This window comes from Hipposideros armiger, unplaced genomic scaffold (assembly GCF_001890085.2).
Source record: "Hipposideros armiger isolate ML-2016 unplaced genomic scaffold, ASM189008v1 scaffold_30, whole genome shotgun sequence".
NCBI lineage: Eukaryota > Metazoa > Chordata > Mammalia > Chiroptera > Hipposideridae > Hipposideros > Hipposideros armiger.
In genome coordinates, this window is record NW_017731380.1 from 3,848,185 (window position 1) to 3,868,451 (window position 20,267).

Below are 20,267 nucleotides of genomic sequence, written 5' to 3' on the forward strand. Positions count from 1 at the left end.
GACTCACAGTATAGCAATAGCTGCGGATACCAGAGAGTCAAGAATAGAATTAATTGGCCCTGAGATGCCAAAAAGTGCCAGGTGTGGCATAATTCTAGGGCCTGCACAGGACAGTGTACCAAGTGGTGTCAGCAATCTCAGGATACCAGCAACCTGGGCTTGGCCCACTTGTAGTTAAGGGATTGTCTGCAAAAGGACCACTGGTTTCGCTCCAAGACCAATGCTGGGAGTAAGCAAATATTGGTCTGTTGGAACCCAGAGAAAAATGCTGTTTAATCTAATATCTGTTCTTTTTCAAAATGTAGTTTTAAAGTAGCTTTATTTTCTGTGATTATGAAAGAGGTACATATTCATTGCAAACAAAAAGGTAACATAGAAAAGTATAAAGAATAAAATAAAGATTACGTATAAATCCCAGAGGAGATAATGGAATCACTGTTAACATTTCTACATGGCAGTAATAGAACTGTGAAATGCACTGTACTAGCCAGTGTTTCCTTTCTCTCCCTCTCCTATCCTCTCATTCATGCCCCATCTTTGGTGCTGCTACCTTTCTGGCTTCATCTCTGTTCTCCCCAGATTCAATGTCAGTCATCTCTGGAGTGGAATCACCGTACCTTGAGCAGCTATTCATTGAGCATTGAACGGATGTCACTACTGTGGTTGCTGGGTTGCCTGCCCTGCTGCAGACTTGCTGTGGCTGTGGCCCTGGCACTCTGGATACTTCTGTTGGTCCCCCAGGGGTTAGAGACCGTGTTTCTAGGGCAAGTCTGGAAACCAGTTAGCTTTTCATATTCACTTCTGAATAGAGAAAATCCTCCATTGGGGATGAGGTGACCCCATCCTCCACACCAGACCCTCTGGGATAGTCACTCATTATTGTTCACTTTTGAGGCACTCTGTTTTTTACCAATGAGATCCAGTCCTTTGACCCAGACACGACATGGCAGGCTGGAGTAATGAATGGGCCTCTGTCCAGTAAACATCAATTTCAGTTGCCCCAGCACAAGGAGAACCCTGAAAATAGCATGTGTGTACTGCCGGTTTTCTCATTTTGCCTCCAGAGAAGGAAAGTGAAACAGGCCTAGGAGGAACAACACTTTCACCTTATTGAGCTTAAAAAATTTGTCCTTTATTTTACCACATAAGTCAGAGCTACTATATATCACAACCCTGCTAATTTTTTTTCTTTCTTCCTCCCACCTATCTCCTGCCACTTCCCCAGAAGCATAAAACTTTCAACATCCTGCTGCCATTAGCATAAATAAACTCATGCTTTCGAAGTAAAAATAGGTTTAATGCTATATTTGTTAAAGACTGCATTACCATAAGAGGATAAAAATATTGTTAAATAATGACAGCTCATTTACTTTAGAGACAATAACATGCTTTTATTGTGATTCCCTGAAAGTCGATTATTTTAGCCATAGATTAAAACCTCAGGTCTCAGCACAAGTTATATTTCCACTTCAGAAATTGTCAAACCATGCAGTTTCTCAGGATGTGTACTTTTGTGTTTTAATTTATTTTTCCTGTTGCCAATACACTGTAGGCATATCTAAAAAATGAAAGAGATGAAGTGCCATTTAAATTCAATCTTTGCTGTATGACCCAATGGGTAATAACTTTTCTCCTTGTTTTTATATATGTGGTGTTAATTTGAATTTTATGTAACATTTATACAATAGATAAGAAAGTACTGGGCCCAAAAAGAACAGAAGTGGCAAGAAAAGGAAATGAGAGACCTTCAGCGTCTAGAAGATCTGAAGAAATTAATGGCTGAACAATCAGTAAAAGACAGAGAAAGGTAAAAGAAAACTTAAATTGTGTGGCGATGGGGGTGGTGAATGGAGTCTTTTATAATGTGCTATGATAAACAATGTCAGAGGGGAATTGTTTATACTTAATGTTTCCTTATAGCACTTATATTCACAAATGGATAAAATGATACTTATGTATTTTAAACTCTCATATTCATACATGAATCTCTAGTTTTCCATTTTGATCCTTAGGTAGCTCCCTAGATAAAACTCTCACAGAGGATTTCATAGTATTTGATTGTTCACTGTGCGCATGGAATGATACTGTCTGCTGCTCTGACTTAATATTTTGACCCAGAAAGAGGAAACCGTTATTCAGATGAGAAGGGAGACCCATTTACTATGACTAAGGCGGGGGAAGAAAATACACAATTATACTCTGCCATATGCTATTCATTCTAGCACACTTAAGATATAACTGATATAGGGAAAAACCTGAATTTCCTAGAATAATGTAATTTGAGAGCCAGAAAGAACATTTGAGATCAACTAACCCAGTCTCCTCATTTTATGAATGAGTACACTGAGAAATTAAAATTATTTTTCCAAGGTTACTGTATCAATCAGGGTCTGTGAGGAGACAGAAACAACATAGCAATTTGAATAGGAAAAGCTTAAGATAAAGAATAATCTCTGTTACATAAAGGGATAAAGAGAACTTTATAAAATACCCCAGGGATGATGGAGTGTTCCCATGAATAAAACAGATTTGGAAGTGGGACTCCCCCTCCATGGTTGGGGTTCAGACCCTATTGTAGAAGGTGTAGTTGTGACCCACTGCGTGGTAGAGAAATTCTTGGACACACTCAACCAGAATCTGTTCACAGTCACCAGGCAAGCAGGAAATACCCTACGTGGGTGCAGGAGGCCGAAACGGGAAGTCAACCATTGGTATGTTTGAAAGACTCAGTAGTGGGCCAGCCGAGTGGCTCAGTTGGTTAAAAGCTCACTCAAGAGTGCGAGCTCTGAGCAACAGGTTCGATTCCTGGCACGAGCTGAGCTGCTGCTGAGCTACTAACAGGTGCAGAAAGACTCAGTGGCATTCTGACTATGGAAGTACCACTGAAATTTGATGAGAATCTGTTTATGGGGTGACACTAGAACTCCATGGGCATAAGCATCATGGAGTGGCTCCCACACATGCTGCTAGCAGCCACATCTTAGGAACTGGAAGGGGTGAACACTGGAACCAGGAAGGAAAGCTGCTTCCCTCTTCGTCGTCCCTCCGCCACTCTTTCCTGACATAGATTAGCATTGTGCCAACTGCAAGAGAGAAATCATTACAGGGTCCAGCTCTGTTTTCATAGAGCAAACAATGAAGGGCGGATTTGGAGCTGAGAGACCATAGATTGGTAACTGGTATAATTATCTAGTTTAGCTAGCTCCTGAGTGGGTTTTCACAAAAGATAAATTAAGGATCTCTCCATTTCATAACAGAAATCACAGTAAGTTTTCCTTACAGTTAGTCAATGTAAAAAAAAAAATTGTCCCAAACTCTGTACTTCCTATTCAATTTTGATGTGAAAACTTAAAACTGCTCTAAAAAGTAAAGTGTATTTAAAAAATTGCCCCTTGAACATACAAAAAACATTGGAGGACATAACCATTTTATACAACGAGGTTCGCTTGTATCTAGGGAGCTTTGTGGCCTGTGCAACAGTTATCTCAAACCCCAGTCACAAGCTTGCAGAGAGAATCTGGAGGTCCACATAGATGCCAGACAATTCCTAAAGACCTACTGGGTGAAATTCATATGATTTTCTAGTTGTCTCAGGATTTTAGAGTTGAGTTTAATCTATTATGGAGAAAACTGAGAATATAGCAAAGCCAGAGGGCAAGGCTTAGAGGTGAAACAGCCAGTGAGAAACCAGTTCAGCCAGCACAGAGCAAGATATAAGAGGAAACCAGAAGACAGGCCATGCCATGGGTCAGACAACAACCCACAAAGAGCTAAATACTAAAGGGCAAGGCAAAGGTGAGGGTCACAAGGCTGGCTGGATAGTCTGAAACTATGCTGGGGAAACAAAAGCAAGCCACAGAAATGAAAGGGGATGGAAAAACAGAACAGATGTGAGGTCCCAGCAGCTAGGAGACGTGCTTCTAATAGAATCTCTCCTCATAGCCAGGGAGTTTCTTTGATTACAGAGCCATTTCAGTGTTTTGCTTCCTGTCCCAATAATTATCAAGATTAGCTGACTCAGAACTCCAGATGAAAAGAAGAAAAGAAAAATCAGATTACTCTGCATTACATAACAGGATAAAAATAGGCATATAACACAGTGAAAAGATTACTAAGCGCTAGGAACCAGGAGACCCGGGATTTTAGTCTTAAATCTTCCTTGAATAGTATATGACTTGGGGAAAGTCATGCATTTCACCTCTACAAGGCTCTGTTTTGTCCTTTGTAAAACTGAACTGGATGACTTCTGTGGGCTAAGTGAGCTATCAACTTTTAAGGGTCTATGATCTGTATGATTAACTCATGGGAAATGTTGGAGATTCAGGTAATTAGGAATCCAGTGCTTGCATGCCAATGGGAAATTAGTGAGAAAGGCAGTTTAAATATCAGGATACTACAGCAGGAAATAATTCTCAGAAAATTTTGGATAATGTATGTAAAGGCACAGGCCTCATTCTGTGATTTAGGAAGATAAAGTTCAACATGCAAAAATTACTGATAGTAACTATTCTGTTAACGGTTATTTTGTAACCATTCTGAGACTGAGAAATTGGTTGATTGGTTAAAATGTTTTTCTCTACTACTGAAATGCAATTCACAAATCTCATGTTTGGTAATATAATTGTGGGCACGTATTTCTCATGTCAGAATAAGAAGGCTTGAAACAGCTTCCAGATCTGTTAAAAACAAACATACACACACACACACACACACACACACACACACAGCCTTGAGGTTTGGAAACTTCTGTTGTTTATTTCCTTTTCCTGTTGTTGTTTTTTTTTAGTTTGAAGATAAGCTTTCTTGAAAAACAAGGTTCATAAATTAGCACATATATTAGATTGAACAATAAGAAAATTACATTTCTGTGGGTCAAAAATGGTTAAGTGTTGGCAATTTCATGTGGCTCAACATAATGTAAGAACTAGCAATTCATTTTCTTTATTAATGATATCTCCCTTCTCAATCTAATACAATATGTCTTTTGCCCTTATCATTTTATTGAAATTGTTTATGCCAAAGTGTCCACTACCTGATGCCCTATTTTCATTTCTCAACATTCCATAGAGATTAAGGAGGTAGGCTCTAGAATCAGGATGTCCCCATTAGTATCCTTTTACTATCCTTTATAGCTGTGTAAACTTGAGTTAAGTTATTTAACTTGTCTGAACTTCAGTTTCTTTCTCTGTGTAATGAGGACATAAATAGTATCTACTCCATAGAATTGTTGCACAGAATGAGTAAATATTGAATTAACATACTAACTGCATGGAACATAGTAAATTTTCATTAATTATAAGTGCTATCAATTGACTTTTTAAAACATGAGATACCTTCTAGCATAATATTTTTTCTCAAAATATTTCAGCATTTTATGTGTTTTAAATAAACCATGTATTATGAGGACATGCTTATAAAAGATAAAACATTAAGGTTAAAGCAAAAGTGACCCTTGATCACTACCTTCATACAATCTGTTCTCTAGAAATTATTTGTGGTATCGGTTGTGTAATACATATTCATACATATTACCTATATATACCTACATAAAAAATAAGTTTAAGAATAACAACCAAAAAAACCAATACATTTTATGACATGTCATTGTTAGCTCCAGCTACCATAGTGCGTGACTTAAACAACAGAAATTTATTTCCTCACAGTTCTGGAGGCTAGAAGTCCAAGGTCAAGTTGCCCCCATGATTGGCTTCTGGTGAGAACTCTATTCCTGGCCTCTAGACAGCTGCCTTTTCGCTTTGTGCTCATGAGGTGAGCAGAGAGAGACAGCTAGCTCTTTGGTACCTTTTATTATAAGGGCCCTCATCCCCTCATGAGGACCCCATTGTCATGACCTTCTTCTGAACCTAATTATTTCCCAAAGACCTCATCTCCAAGTACTATCACATTCGGGGTTAGGACTTCAATTTAGGGATTTTTGAAGGGACACATTCAGTTTATAGCAACGGTTTGTGTAAAAAAAAGCACTTATATACATACAAATTACCTATTAACTGTTAATTAACTACTATTTATTGGTTGCTGCTGGTATACAAGGTTTTTGTATCGATTAGAAACCGTGCCTCTTCCCGGTAGCAAAGTGCGTTGTGCCCCTACTGGAAGCAGACAAATTAGAAAAAGGGAAGACCCCGCTTTTGGACCTTGGTGCACAGCTTGACAAGTGAGGCCAAGCTGGATGTCATTCCCCATTTGTACCCCTGGCTGGGCATCCCTTTTGCAAAGTAAAAACTTCAAAATAATACATGGCATCCCTACAAATAGACCTACCTAATTCTTTTAAAATTCTATATATGATCCGTATTTCTTCTAAAATTTAGCCATCTGGGATTTAGTTTCATGAATGATAGAGCTAAGTGTCTGATTTTCGTTTTTTGATCTCAATTGATAGTCAGCTATCTCAACACCAATAATTTGCTGATTCATTCTTCCTCACTGATTTGAAATGCCACTTTTGTTATATATTACACTTCTAAGTATGCTTCTCTAGCCATATGCACTCTTGATTAGATTAAATAAAAACTGATCTATATTTATATTTCTGCATGGATAACATGCTGTTTTAATTATTCTGTTTGCCATCTCATAGAGCAAGTATTCACTCACTGTTCTTTTCAAAAATATCTTAGTTATTATTCTGTCAAATTTCATTTTAAAAATCCTGTTGATTTTTTTGCACTGAAATTTAGTTAAAAAGAGCTGACAGGTATAACAAATTTAATCTCCAGTCATAGATTATGCTTCCAGAGTAGCTCTTCAGTTCAAGTCTTCAGTAGGTTCCTTAGAAAATTTCACTGTGTGTGTGTGTGTGTGTGTGTGTGTGTGTGTGTGTGTGTGTGTTTGGTGAAGGCTTGGAAATTATTTTGGAATAAGTAGAAACTGGTGGCCAAGAAGTCGATTATGAATTTTCTTTAGTAGCTATGTGAGAAAACTGTCCGAACTAGGAAGTAGCAGTGAAGATGCAGATGTCACAGATGTTTAGGAAATATTTAGATTAGGTAAAATATGGTGGTTCATTTCATTAGGGATGGAGTTGGAGGAAAGACAGAGAGAGAAGCATGATCCTGAACATTACTGAGCTTTTTCTGTTCTCTTGTGTTGAAAGCTTTAGGTATTTTGTTTTTAATCTCTTTTATTTTCTAATAAATTAATTTGGCTAGAGGTTTGGGGTTATTTTCTGTATATCTTTGGCCACATTCTATAAGGTTTAAAATATGTTTTTTTGTTTCATTTCAAAGTGTTTACATTTCATTTTTGATGTCCTAACAATAAATTGGCAGATATTGGAGTGCTTGCCAAAGGCAAGGTTGCTGATAGTTTTCAATTTCTCCTACTTCTCTACTTCTTGTGTCATTTCATAAAAATGTGCAAAAATTCAGCATGCTTACAGGAACCTACGAACACTGCTACTTTTAACAGCAAAAAAACCTCTTTATTGAAGAATAACACAGGTATCACAAATTCCCGTTTTAAGTGTACAATTAAATGATTTTTAGTAAACTTATATTGTTGTACAACCATTGCTGTGGTCCAGTTTTACAGCATTTACATCACCCCAAAAAAGATCTCTTATGCCCATTTGCTTTAATTCTCAATCCTGCTCCCAGCCCCAATAACCACTGAGCTATTGGGTTGTCAGAAAAGTCATGACGTATTTTTTTCTATGTTTTTCATTGCAAAAATGCATCATGACTGTTCTGTCAACCCAATATTTCTGTCTCAATCGATTTGCCTTTTCTGGATAGTTTATATAAATGAGATACACCCGGATTCTTTGTCTTAGCATAAAGTTTGTGAGGCTCATCCATGTTGTGGCATGTATCATTAGTGTTTTTCCTTTTTATTACTGAATAGTATTCCACTTCAGCATTACTTTAAAATTTTGTTTTGCTAGACAATATAGATTTCCTCCTGTTGGTGAGAGATTAATATTAATGTGTGCAAGATGGTAAAAAAAAAAGGTTAAAATGTATATAAAGTATATCAATTCCGAAACAATTTTATTTGTACCAGGATCAAATTTTCACTCATACCACTTCCAAATATGTGAAGAATAGTAACTGATCTCAATTACTTTCTGGGCCCCCTTCCTACAGGCTAGTGAAGAAAGATGGAAACTTTTCAACTAAAAGTATCTCAAGCTCTTTTACTTCAAAATGGTCTCATTTTGGATTATCTCTTTCTCTATGGGGGATAAAGTACAAATTCTAATCCCTGCTGGAGGTCAGGCCACCTCCTCCAGCGGAAAGGTGGGACGGCTAGTCAGCCTGCAGGTGCTGACTCCTCTCAGGGTCCTCATTACCTCGCAATTTCACCTCATCTCTCCGCCTCTGGAGGGAACAAGGCGTTGCTATCCAGTAGAAATATGTGAATCACATATATCATTTAAAACTTTCTAGTAGCCACATAGAAAGATGTAAAAGGTAACCCTGGTGAAATTGACTTTAATAATACATTTTATTTAACCCAATAGATCCAGAAACATCATTTCAATATGCTATCACTATAAAATTATAAATGATGTATTTTATATTCTTTTTTCATATGAAGCCTTTGAAATCTGCTGTACATTTTACACACTCAGCACATTTCAATTTAGAGTAGTCCCACTTCAAGTGCAGAATAGCCTCACATGGTTAATAGATACCGTGTTGGTCAGTGGAGGTAGCTCAACCATATTGACAGTGAAGGGTTGAGTGGCTGGCCTACCTGAAGATTCTGACTCCCTTATAGAATTGATATTATAATTTATATAAATTTTGACCCTTGCTTTTCCCCTCATCTTGCATCTTTCAGGGTCTTCACTGGTCTTGCCAGGAAGTCCTTCTGATCTCTTGCCTCTGGGAATGGCCTTGGTCCTTATGCAATCCGCTGGTAACATAGCGGGGCTCACTGAGCCTTAGGGCGTAGGCCAGTATATGCTGCTGACCACATGCCCTGCCATTGCCTCTGGCCCTGTGGTCCCCTCCTCCAGGTTGTCAGCCCTGGTTTTCCCAGCACATAGCTCATGCTTCCAGTAAGACCTTGTGCAAGCCGTGAGAAACAAATGTTTTCTCACGTAGTCTCTAAACACCCCGCTCTGCTCCTGTGTTAGGCTTGGCAGGATGCCATGTGGAATGCAGCGCCTCCCTGGGGGGCATTTTGTACCAGGAAAGTGGGGAGCCAGCCCCACGTGTTTGGGTTCTCCCATAGCTACTTCGTTATTTCTGCTAAGCCCCCGAACACCACAGAGGGGTAGAAAATGATGGAGCTGGTATCTGAGGTCTTCATCTACTTCTTTTTTTCATATGCGTGAAATGGCCAAGGAGAAATATGATTCCCAGAAAATATAAAATAGATGAAGTTAATATTTTCAAAATGTTCTTTCTGTAATATCTATATAAAGAAAGAGTCTACAAAGAAACATAACCCTATGATAACAGCTTTTGTCTCCAGGTAATGAAATGAAGGATAGCTTTGATTTTCTTTATATTTCTGAATTTTCCAAAATTTCCACAATAAGCATACATTTCTGACAGTAAGAAAAAACCCATGGTAGTTTTATAAATAATAAATAAAATATACTTTTCCATTTTCATTGGTGGTTTGGCTGTGGGCTTCGAGTTGGTGGGCAAAGTGGAAAGTAATGTGCAATGTATAGAAGTGAATATACTAATTCAAGTGGAAGAGTATATATTAAATAGATGATACCCTTTTCAGGCAACAGAAATAGCAGTCTTCAAATAGACATAGAACATACACTTTTATTTTTTACCACAATGTTTATACTTTGTATTACCTAATTTCTCTAATTCTACATTTCAGGTCCTTTTCTAGCTATCCCACCTCCTTGTCATTTGACCTCCTAATGGCTTTCTTCAAAGCCTTCATTTCCTACCCACTGTTGGAAGCTAAACTCTCCCTCTCTCCCTCTCTCTCTCTCTCCCTCCCTCTCTCTCTCTCTCTCTCTCTCTCTCTCTCTCTCTCTCTCTCTCTCTCCTTTTGCATACAGTGGTTCTTTCTTTCTTGCCAGCAGGGCTCTGAATGCATATGTTCCCCACAGCCTTCCTGTGTTGGGACCAAAGCCATAGCCCTGTCACTGCAGCATGTAGCCCTGTAGGTGGTGTTGGCTCTGTGACGTTTATGTGTCTTTTGTTTTTGGGTAATTTTAAACATATTGTCTCCAAAAGCTTTCTTCACTGAGCATTCTTTATGTTAGATACACACAGCGGGGAGTAGAGAGCAAGGACCTGTAATGGTCACACCTCATTTTTGGGGTCTTTCCTTAGCATCATCACTTCCATTACCATTGAAAGTTGCAGAGTAAACAAGGAGAAATTAGACCACCCTTCCATGCACAGAGGCCTCTCTCCTCTTGTATTATGACATTTTATAAATGCTTGTGAAAATGTTCAGTCTCTAACTTTTCTGAAGATCAGCTCTTTTGCAGCTAACATGGACACTCCTCTCTCTAGACTTGCCAATGATTGTTTGTATAAGGATGCATATCATTGTGGCATTTCAGTTATAATCATTGCTGTTCCTTGTAATTTAATAAATAGCCTGCCTCTTCCATTCATCTCTTTTGTAATTATTTTAATGTATTTCAAAATGTTTAACTATATACTCTAGAAGATAATTTAAAAGATGTCTAAAAGCAGATTTAGTTGGCCAAACAGTTCCTCTGGATATCATTTCATAACCAGAAAACTAAATAAAATTGGGCACACCAGCAAATGGAAGGTATGGGTTGTAAGAACCTTATTGGTCGATGCAAATGGATACTAGAACACTGGCTCCATTCTTTGCTATAGAATCACCTGGGGAGCATTTGAAAGTCCTGCTGTCCAGGCCAGCCTCCTGACCAGTTCAATCAGAATCTCTGGCAATAGGATTTTGGCCCCAACAGTTTTTGAAAATCCTCAGGGGATTCTGAAGTGCAGTGAACTTTGAGAACTAGTGTACTAGTTTTTTCCATATTTCCTGAAATATGGGCCTCCAATCACCTATAGGGTTCCTGAGAACATCCTGCTTTTTGTAGAAGTGTCCCTAATTTCTCTTTTCCCAATGCTATACCCTCACTGAAATAGCTCAGGGAAGTCATGTAGGTGAAACTTTACATTCATGGAAGAGTTTATCAATTCTAGAAATCCGTCGCAAGCACAAACCTTGGATGTTTGTCTCCAAGCAGAGGTGTGTGTGTGTGTGTGTGTGTGTGTGTGTGTGTGTGTGTGTGTTTACTGGAGAAAGCATTGCTTTCTATAGTAACAAACACTAGTTTTTAGTTATTGTTTCCAAAAGAAGAGTTTCCTATGTTGTAAGACGTGTGAAGGTTAAGATGCCGATGACCATTTGGGAGGGAAGAAGCTAGAGCCAGCTGCCTCCCTAACACTAAATTGGTTTTGTTAATCTAGTGTGTGTTGTGGGGTGTTTGCCAACCGCAGGAAATTGACAGTTATTGCATTTTCTAAGTAGTAAAACCAGATGTTTCTCTCTCTTTTCCATGTCTTCTCTTAACAATATACAAAGCTCAGCATGTTGTATTAGGAGACACTCAGGGCATTTAAAGTAAGATCAGAGTCCAATCTGAGATTGTAAAAGAGTATGCTTAGTAAAGGGACTTCAACAGAGACCTTACAAACATTTGTTATGTTTCTGCCTCTCAGCATGACATTTCCCCAAATTAGTGGGAATGCTCTGGTTCATTAAATCTGTCAACCAAACCTCAGTTCCAAATGGAGGTGCCAAATGATGTCAACCAAGGATTACTGTGGGGCATTAAACAAACATAATTCTTAGTAAGACTATCTGTTTTGCCTTTTAAATGATGTCAGAAATGCTTCCCAAATTAGTATTAATGTAAAAGATTGGAAGGGGCCCCCGCTGATAGCCAACATGTCATCTTCTGACACGTAGAGGTAATTTCATGAAGTAATAAAATAATAGCACTTAGAACTGGCTCATCAGTGTAACTATGGCATGTGTATGTGTGTCTGTGTGTGTGTGTTTTCATATGTTGGCACATGGATACACGGATTATTTGGACGTAATTGTAGTGGTCCTTGAGTGGATCATAGCTGCAAGCATGATGGACAGAGGAAGGCTGAGACATTTATGGACAAAGCAATGTACAGTTATTTTAATGTGAGCATGAGTAAGGAAGATTGTGCCAGTGGGTGGGCAGACGGAGCACCAGCTGGGCAGAGATGGCTCGGCTAGGGTCATTCCTAGCGGTCTTGGATGGCAGTTTATCTCCTGAGGTATGCAAGTCTAGCTTCAGATCTGTTGTCTTTTCCAAACCCAGGCTATTGGAGAGGGCCTGTGGTTTAGAAGTTTGGGCTGCTTTTACTTTATTGTTTACAACTGTGATGTCTGATTTTAGAAATCTTTAGTCATTAAAAAAGCTACTGGATTTCTACTATATGCCAAGTTGATCTGTCTGTTGCAGTTACATATTTGGGATATAAAATAGAATGTCATCAGGTGTGTGTTTGGTAGAGGGCAGGCAGGCACATTCAGTTACCCTTTACAATACATTTTTATACAACATGACCATTATCGAATCTTTGTAATGCCCGTAACTGTTTTTCTTTCATATGTATGTGTCAAGGAAGTGACCACAAATGCTGTAATTACAGATAGAACAGCTAGATTGCAGTGGTCTTTTCCAGGGAAATTATCTCATATTTTCTTCTCCAGGAACACAGACTTTTATCTTGGCCCATAATTAGTGCTATAGATATTTGTAAGTTTCCTTTTGGGCATTGGGGTGTTTGAAACCACATTACCTTTCTCCCATTTAATGCTTACACCAATATGCCGTAGTAAATGACGTGCTGTTACTCTTCAGCTGCAAAGGGAGGCTGTGCCCTCTAAGGCCACACCTAGTGTTTGTGAATGCAATGGATGCAGCCCCTGTACACGTTAAGGATGTCTTTATTACTAACCCCTTCACTACGGAGTTTAAGTAAGCACTTTCAAGTAATGAAGTACTGACCTTTTAGACATAAACTTTAGGAGGCTATTATAAAGGTGCAGGGCTAGATAGGCAAAAACTTAGCAGCCACGGTTAAATGAAGGAAATAGAAAGCCATGGACTGACAGAACTATAATGTCAACTTTCATAAAGTGTCACCATTGTGCTGGATACAATATAGCTTCAAGCATTTGATGTTTACCCTTTGTTTGGAACGACTCCTGCAAAACACACTCACGCATGCACACACTCACGTGCAGGCACACATATACGCACACATACAGCTATCGAGTGGTACTAAATAAGCAATATTTAGTTAGTGAAGGAAGCATGTTTGCACTCAAGTATTTTCTCACTTTATATATTTTAGTATGAGTTTTACAGAGTCATACTATTATTATTAGACCTGGAAGGAATCTTGGAAAGATTCTAGGCCAGCCTCCTTGTATTAAGGAGGATTCTTGTTTGCAAACAACAAAACATTTCTAGTTGAATTTTGTAGTAAAAACATTTTATTGAAAGGTATTTGGGTAGCTTGCAGAATCACCTACAGAACCAAGCTTTGAAAGTGGTTGAACTAACAGAGGCTGGGAAGATAAGAAAGAGTCAGGACTGTACTCTAACTCCCTCCTCATCCCAGCGAGTCCAACCACTGACCATCACATGCCACAGTTTGTCTCCTCCTCTGCTGTCTCGGGACTCTGGACATCACTGTTGGCAATGCTGCCTTTGTTCATATGCCCGCCATGCTGCCACTGCCCATGGTCTTAATAACATCTCTACAGGCCTGCTTCTCTGAATCACTGGCTTCCAAGTGAGGTATCTGATGGGCTAAATTCAGGTCAAATGCTCAGTGCTGGCTGCAAAGGAGCCTAGGAAAGCAAGTATCTGACATCAGCTTACAATGCGGATTCCTTCAAAAGAGGAAGGGGGCTCAGAAGCTGGGGGTGGGGAGAAGAAAATGAAAAAGGGGTATCTCCTATAGTCTACAACTTTACTTGGCAAAATTAACAAATACCCTCCTTTCTATACTAAAACTACCAAAAAATTTTCTTCCACCTAATGCTGTATAATTTTACCTTTTATAACCCCAAACATTTTCACCCCATTTCTAAAGGGAACCAACCCAAAGTCTCATTTGTTAACAGTATCTGGTTCTAAATTTAAAATCTCTAGGTGATATCTTTTTACTCTGTTATCTTCTAGTCCTGTCATAATCCATCTCAATGTTTCATGGCCTATGAAATATATTTTATAGTTTACTACCGATAAACACACCTCATATAAAATAGTAAGAAAAAGAAAAGTGAAAGAAGTTGGCAGAAAATTAATTTAGTGTGTGTGTGTGTGTGTGTGTGTGTGCGCGCGTGCGCATGCGCACGCATGCATGTGTCACATCAAGGATGGATACTTTCCTTTGGTAAATGGTTATGATCACCATACTATTTATAATTTCTTTTCTTTACTATGCATTGCATATGTCCCTTGCTTTCAGCCAACATCTTGGTTAGGTGAGGTTCTTTACTCAATGAGTTAACTTCTACCTTAGTTCCTAAGGGACTCGCTTACATAGGGTGACTGTTACCACTGGGCATGCACATACCATAAGGTGTCCTAGCAGTTCCTTGGAATCCATCTACTTCTCTTTGCCTCTATTAAATAACAGCAGTCCTATTTCCTTTTGATGGGTCAGTTGTTTCAGCCAGCACTGTAACCTGTAAACTTCTTTTCTACCAGTTTGTTTGTGGTTTGGTAAACCCCAAAAGGCAACTACGAGCATTGTCTCCTAATGCAATGTAACTATTGCTGTCTTCCTGGTGAAAGTATTAGAAGTTAAAATTAGCAGAGCCTAGAATCTCAGGGATGGGAGGCAAATTCTACAAATGGGTCTTCAGGGTTAATTATGAAAAATGCCATTCTCACTTGTACTTATTGTTCCAACTATGTACATATTTTGTCAGTGTTGAGAAACAGCACCATATAATAGTCATCACTACTCTAGAGCAAAACCACTACCTGTAAAATACCATCCCACTTCATAAAGTACGAGGCCAAACAATTAAGTTTCAAACTCATCCTAGGAAAATGTGCTACATACCTCATTGCTGAATATCACTATGGTCACCCTTGAAATACTCCCCTTGGGAAGCTATGCACCAATGCCAGCACCTATTCCACCCTTCAAATCAATTTTGGAACTCTTTTTCTGGACTGGCCTTCAGAGCTGTTGTCGTATTACCCTTGATGTCCTAAATGTCATCAAAATGTCTTTCTTTCAATATTTTATCTTCAGGTAAAAAAAGAAGTTATTGGGTGCCAGTTCAGGAGAGTAGGGAGGGTGTTCCAATATAGTTATTTGTTTACTGGCTAAAAACTCCCTCACAGACTGTGCCGTGTAAGCTGGTGCATTGTCATGATGCAAGAGCCATGAATTGTTGGTGAAAAGTTCAGATCATCTGACTTTTTCATGCAGCCTTTTCAGCACTTCCAAGTAATAAACTTGGTTAACTGTTTGTCCAGTTCGCAAAAATTCATAATGAATAATCTCTCTGATATAAAGAAAAGTTAGTAACATCATTGCAACAAGTTCCTGAACTTAATTATCTCCTAGCTCATGAGGTGTCTGAGTCTTCAAAAAGCCATTCGTCCATTTTATAAGGGCAGCAGCATATGGGTGGTGTAGTGAAGCCCTGGGCATCAGCCCATTGCCCTACTTCTCCCTGAGGAAGAAGCAATGTCCTATGGAATACTATGAGTGCACAGAGAGTGCAAACACAGATGGTGCAAACATGGTGCATAGGGGGAAAAAATCCAAATTCTTTTAACCTTCCCCATGATAGAACAGGTGTGATACAATGTGACCAGCTAACACTGGCAAATTTCCCCAGTGTATTACACCCTGTCAAGGGCTCAGAGTGACAGTAGCCAGATCAGCCTCAATAAGGGCAAATCCAAGAAGTTTGGCAATGCATAGCTTCTGTTCCTACTGCTTGGAGCATTTTTTCACGGGCCCACTGAGCAAGTACCAAGCTGCTGGTGAAGAAGACTGACACATGCATAGCAGATCATCTCTCCCACCTAATTCTCTGAAATCACCACCATACAATATTCCTGCGCTCTGGACCAATTCCAACAGGCCCATCCACATAGTCTCTCTGAGTATTCCTGTCACAAATTGTCTAATCATATTCCTTCAATGTCCCTAACCAGTTGGCCAAACCATTAACTACTGCCCACAAAATAGGATTCATCCATCATTTATTCATTCACTCAAAAATATTTATTGAGTACCTAACACGTGGGATTTACTAATCTGATGTTCCCCTTGAAACTATACCCACGTGGATAATTTGCCTTCTTTACTACCTTTCAGAGATACCTCAGAGCAGAGCTGCCCGCCATAGCAGCCTACTTCTGTCTGGGGCCACGTATGTGTAGACTCAGCTGTAAAACTGGCTCATTTCTTTTCCTTCTCCAGTCAGCTAGTCATTGAGAATGACCCCAGGGTCATAGGTGTGGGTCCAGGGAGGGATGTCAACATGGAAGGAGCATGAACCACCTGTTCAGGTGAATTACCTTTGTCTTCAGGCATCCTCAAGCCCAGTCCACCTTCATTTTATTAGTCTGCACTGCTAGCCACCCCCAGCTTTATGGCCAGGTGGCTCAGATAACACCCAGCTCATTCTGAGTAGCTAGAGTCTCACTGTCACCTTGTATCTTAGAGGCAAAAATCCAGTTGATACCAACCCTCATTTATAAAATGGAGGTAAAAAATCATAATAATACCTACCTCATATAGTTGTTGTGATGAATAAATATTGGGTTGTTGGAAAAGTCATGACACATTTTTGGAAAGAAAAACATGGAAAAAAATACATCATGACTTTTCCGACAAACCAATAAGTTAAAACATGGGAGCGCTTACTCCGATGCCTACCACATTGTACCTGCTTGACAAGTGATAGCTATCATAATTACCAGGGTTCACTAGCAAGCCAAGAGCTATTTTTAAAAAGAAAAATCAGAACTTGCAAAGAAGGCATGGATGTGCTTCTGAACCCTCAGGGTCTCTACTATACAAAAACCTATAACTATTTTCTGACAGGCTCTGTAGCACATGCTGGTCATTCAGAATACACAGTGTACCAGTGAATCCACTTCATCATGGAGCCAAGTGGCATTGCTGTCTGCACAGTGGCTTGGACCAACTGGATAGCTTTCTCTTGCTCTGGCCCCTCTTCAAAACTGTTAGCTTTTCAGGTCACCCATTAAACTGACCAGAGAGGCATTCCCAAATGCTGCTTTTGCTGCCTTCAAAATCCAAAGACTATCATCCAACATCGTGATTTTTTTTTTAAGTGGAAAAGAGTACCAGATATCTTTCACTTTGAACATAGAGGATCTGTATTCAAAGCCCTACTTTACCACATCCTGTCTGTGACCTTAGGCAAGTACCTTTCTGAGTACTCTCACATGGTTGTTATCAGAATTAGGGGAAAAACATCTCCAAAGTACCTGGATTAAAGCACACCCTCAGTTATATTAGTTCCTCTCCATACTCTCCTCATTGTCTGTAATGTTTAGCCAGCTGTCTCCTGGCTTTGCCACATGGATGTCTCTCTGGCACTTCAAGTTCTCCATGACTCAGATGGAGCTATTCATCACTCACTCCAATCTGTTCTTCCTCTAGTGTTGCCTTTTCAGGAAATGACACCGCCACTCGCCACACTGCCCAGTCAGAAGCCCAGGTGACTCCTCTCCACCCCCGCAGCCAAGGGCTTAGTAATTCCCTTGAATCTACCTGTTAAATACTGATCCCCTCTCCCATCCTGATCATCCCAGTATTACCTTTCACCGACAGCTTCTCACTTCTTCAGCCTTGCCTGCCATGCAAGCACATCCAATCACGTCATTGTGATACTGAAAACCCTTCAGTGATTCATTTCAGACTTCTGATGAAGTTCAGATGCCTTAGTGTTGCTTATGAGATGAGCCCTGGTCACTCTGCTTCATCGTTTTTCATCTCCCACCTGAGTCGTGCACACTCCATTCCTCTCCAGACTACTACACTCTAGCAGTTCCCAAAAGGCTCCAGGATTTCCCTTGCTTCCCCTGGCTCTTCAGACAGACTGTTTCTTCTACTGAGCACACTCCTGCGCTTAATTAACTCCTTCTCCTTCTTCATGTCTCTGCCCATATGTAACTTCCTCAGAGAGGCCTTCTCTGGCCCCTAGACGAGGTGAGGTCTTCTTGATATAGGTTTTCATGGTGCCTATTGCGATGAACCATTGCTGCATTACAAATCATCCATAACTTATTGGCATAAGATAACAACAATGCTGTTCTAATGCTTATGGATTCATTGGGTTAGGAATTGGATTATGAATTTAGGGCACAGACAGGATGGCTTGTCTCTGCTCAGTGATGCCTGGAGTATCAGTCAGGAAAAGTTGAATGGCTGAGAGTGAATGGTTGAAATAATCCAGTAAATGCTTTCATTTGGACTGGGATGACTAGAAAGCTAGGTGTATCAGGAAACTGTTAGCTGGAGCTCTGCATTGTCTCTACATGAAGCTTGACTTCTGCAAAGCGTGGGACGCTCAGAGTAGCTGGACTTCCTATAGGTCTCCAGGAGTTTGTCTTGCATCAAACAAAGGCAAAAGCCTAATGATCTTTCATTACCTAGCCTTGGAAATCACAGTGATTTCACAGTGTTACTACTGGTCAAAATAGTTTTAAGCTCATCCAGATTCAAGTAAAGGGAATTTAGACCCAAACTTCCAATAGTAGGAGTATCAAAGAATTTGTAATTATGTTCGAAAAAAATCACGGAGCCCTGTATCTGTGCAATGTTAACTACTATTTTTTTAATTGTAATTACTTGTTAAATTTTAATTTTTTCCAGTAAATTGTAAATTCTGTGAGAATGGAATCTGTATCTGCCCTCCTCACAGTATCCTCATATTTGGTACATTATAGGTAACTCAATCTCAATAAATATTCATTAAGTGGAGGAGTGAATATAACTAGAGTAAACTGCTACCAGGCAAATGGTAGGGCCTTGATTAATTGTAGGTTAGTGAGCCACACTTGTCTTTGTTTTGGTTAAACTAGAAGAAAAAGGAATTGCCTCATTCTTTTAGTTATTTATGTTAGTTTTTTTTTTAAAGAAAAGAAAGCCATCCCCAAATTGTAAAGCCTAAGCATTAAGTGTCATAAATCTTTAAAGATATCTAGTTCAATGGTTCTGATTTTTAAGTCTCTTCTACTGCCTTTCTACTAAATGGTCATACATCCTAGATGTATATATATCTCCTGATGCTAAACTTGCTATCTTCCAGGGCAGTCCATTTTATCTCTGGACAGCTATGGATTTTTTTCTTTCCCTCTCCCTCTTTTTCTTTATTTTTTGGTAGTAAGCCCAGATCTGCCCCCACTAGCTTCCACACATTAATCCTTCTTCTATTGCTTGAGACCATGTGGAACAAGTCTGGACTTTCTTTCCTTTGACAACTAGTTAAATATTGAGGATATGTATATATTTCTCTTTCCCCCTCTCCATCTCCATCCCTATAAATTCTTCTTTTACTAAGCTGTTTTTGGAGGGTTATGTTTTCAACTCATTTGTCATTTATATTGGAGGAGGACTTAGGGGAAAACCCTCACTGGCCAAAGGAGCCCACCATCATGATTCACCACACATCATGTTCAGGGTCACTATGGAAATATTATTAAAGGATATAAATTACTGTAAATAAAGGTGGTTACTTAGGGAGTTATTTGTGTCAGTATCTAATATACATTCATTTAAACATGACAAGTTCATAACTAGAAGCAAAATAATTTGATTGCACAGAGGTATTAACATGAGATCGATCTGTCAATACCAAGGCCCCAAATTACACAGAGGAGGATGGAGTGGCTTCTCTTGCAGAAGAGAGAGAATGAGACACCTCTTTCTAGTTCCAGGTGGACACTGGGCTGATAGACCAAGGCTCTAGTGATGATTACCTGCATTTTGGCTCCTCCCAATTACACTGATTGCAAACTTGGAACAAGCCATCCCGTTTAGAGCAGGTGATAGACTTCTTTAATCTTAGAGGCCTACGAGGAGATTCTTACCATCTGTTCAATGGCTTAAGAGCATGGAGCAGCTTAGACCTGTCATGCCATCCAAAGGAACCCCTTTCCTTCATCAAAGCCAAGTGAGACAGCCAATAGGCAGCTAACACCATGGCACAATGGTAAGTTTTCCTTTGTGTTCTCTGAGTTCAGCCATACCTACCCCTCTACCTAT

At 39.5% G+C, this 20,267-nt stretch overlaps 1 protein-coding gene across 2 annotated transcripts in view; it reads left to right on the forward strand.

Annotated features, from left to right (window-relative positions):
* Window positions 1-20,267, forward strand: part of CCDC148 (coiled-coil domain containing 148) — a 217,780-nt gene that overhangs the window by 162,256 nt on the left and 35,257 nt on the right. For both annotated transcript variants that reach the window (XM_019636887.1, XM_019636885.1), the window contains exon 12: window positions 1,689-1,807. In XM_019636887.1, coding sequence (XP_019492432.1) covers window positions 1,689-1,807 — 119 coding nt within the window. The remainder of the gene's footprint in view (window positions 1-1,688; window positions 1,808-20,267) is intronic.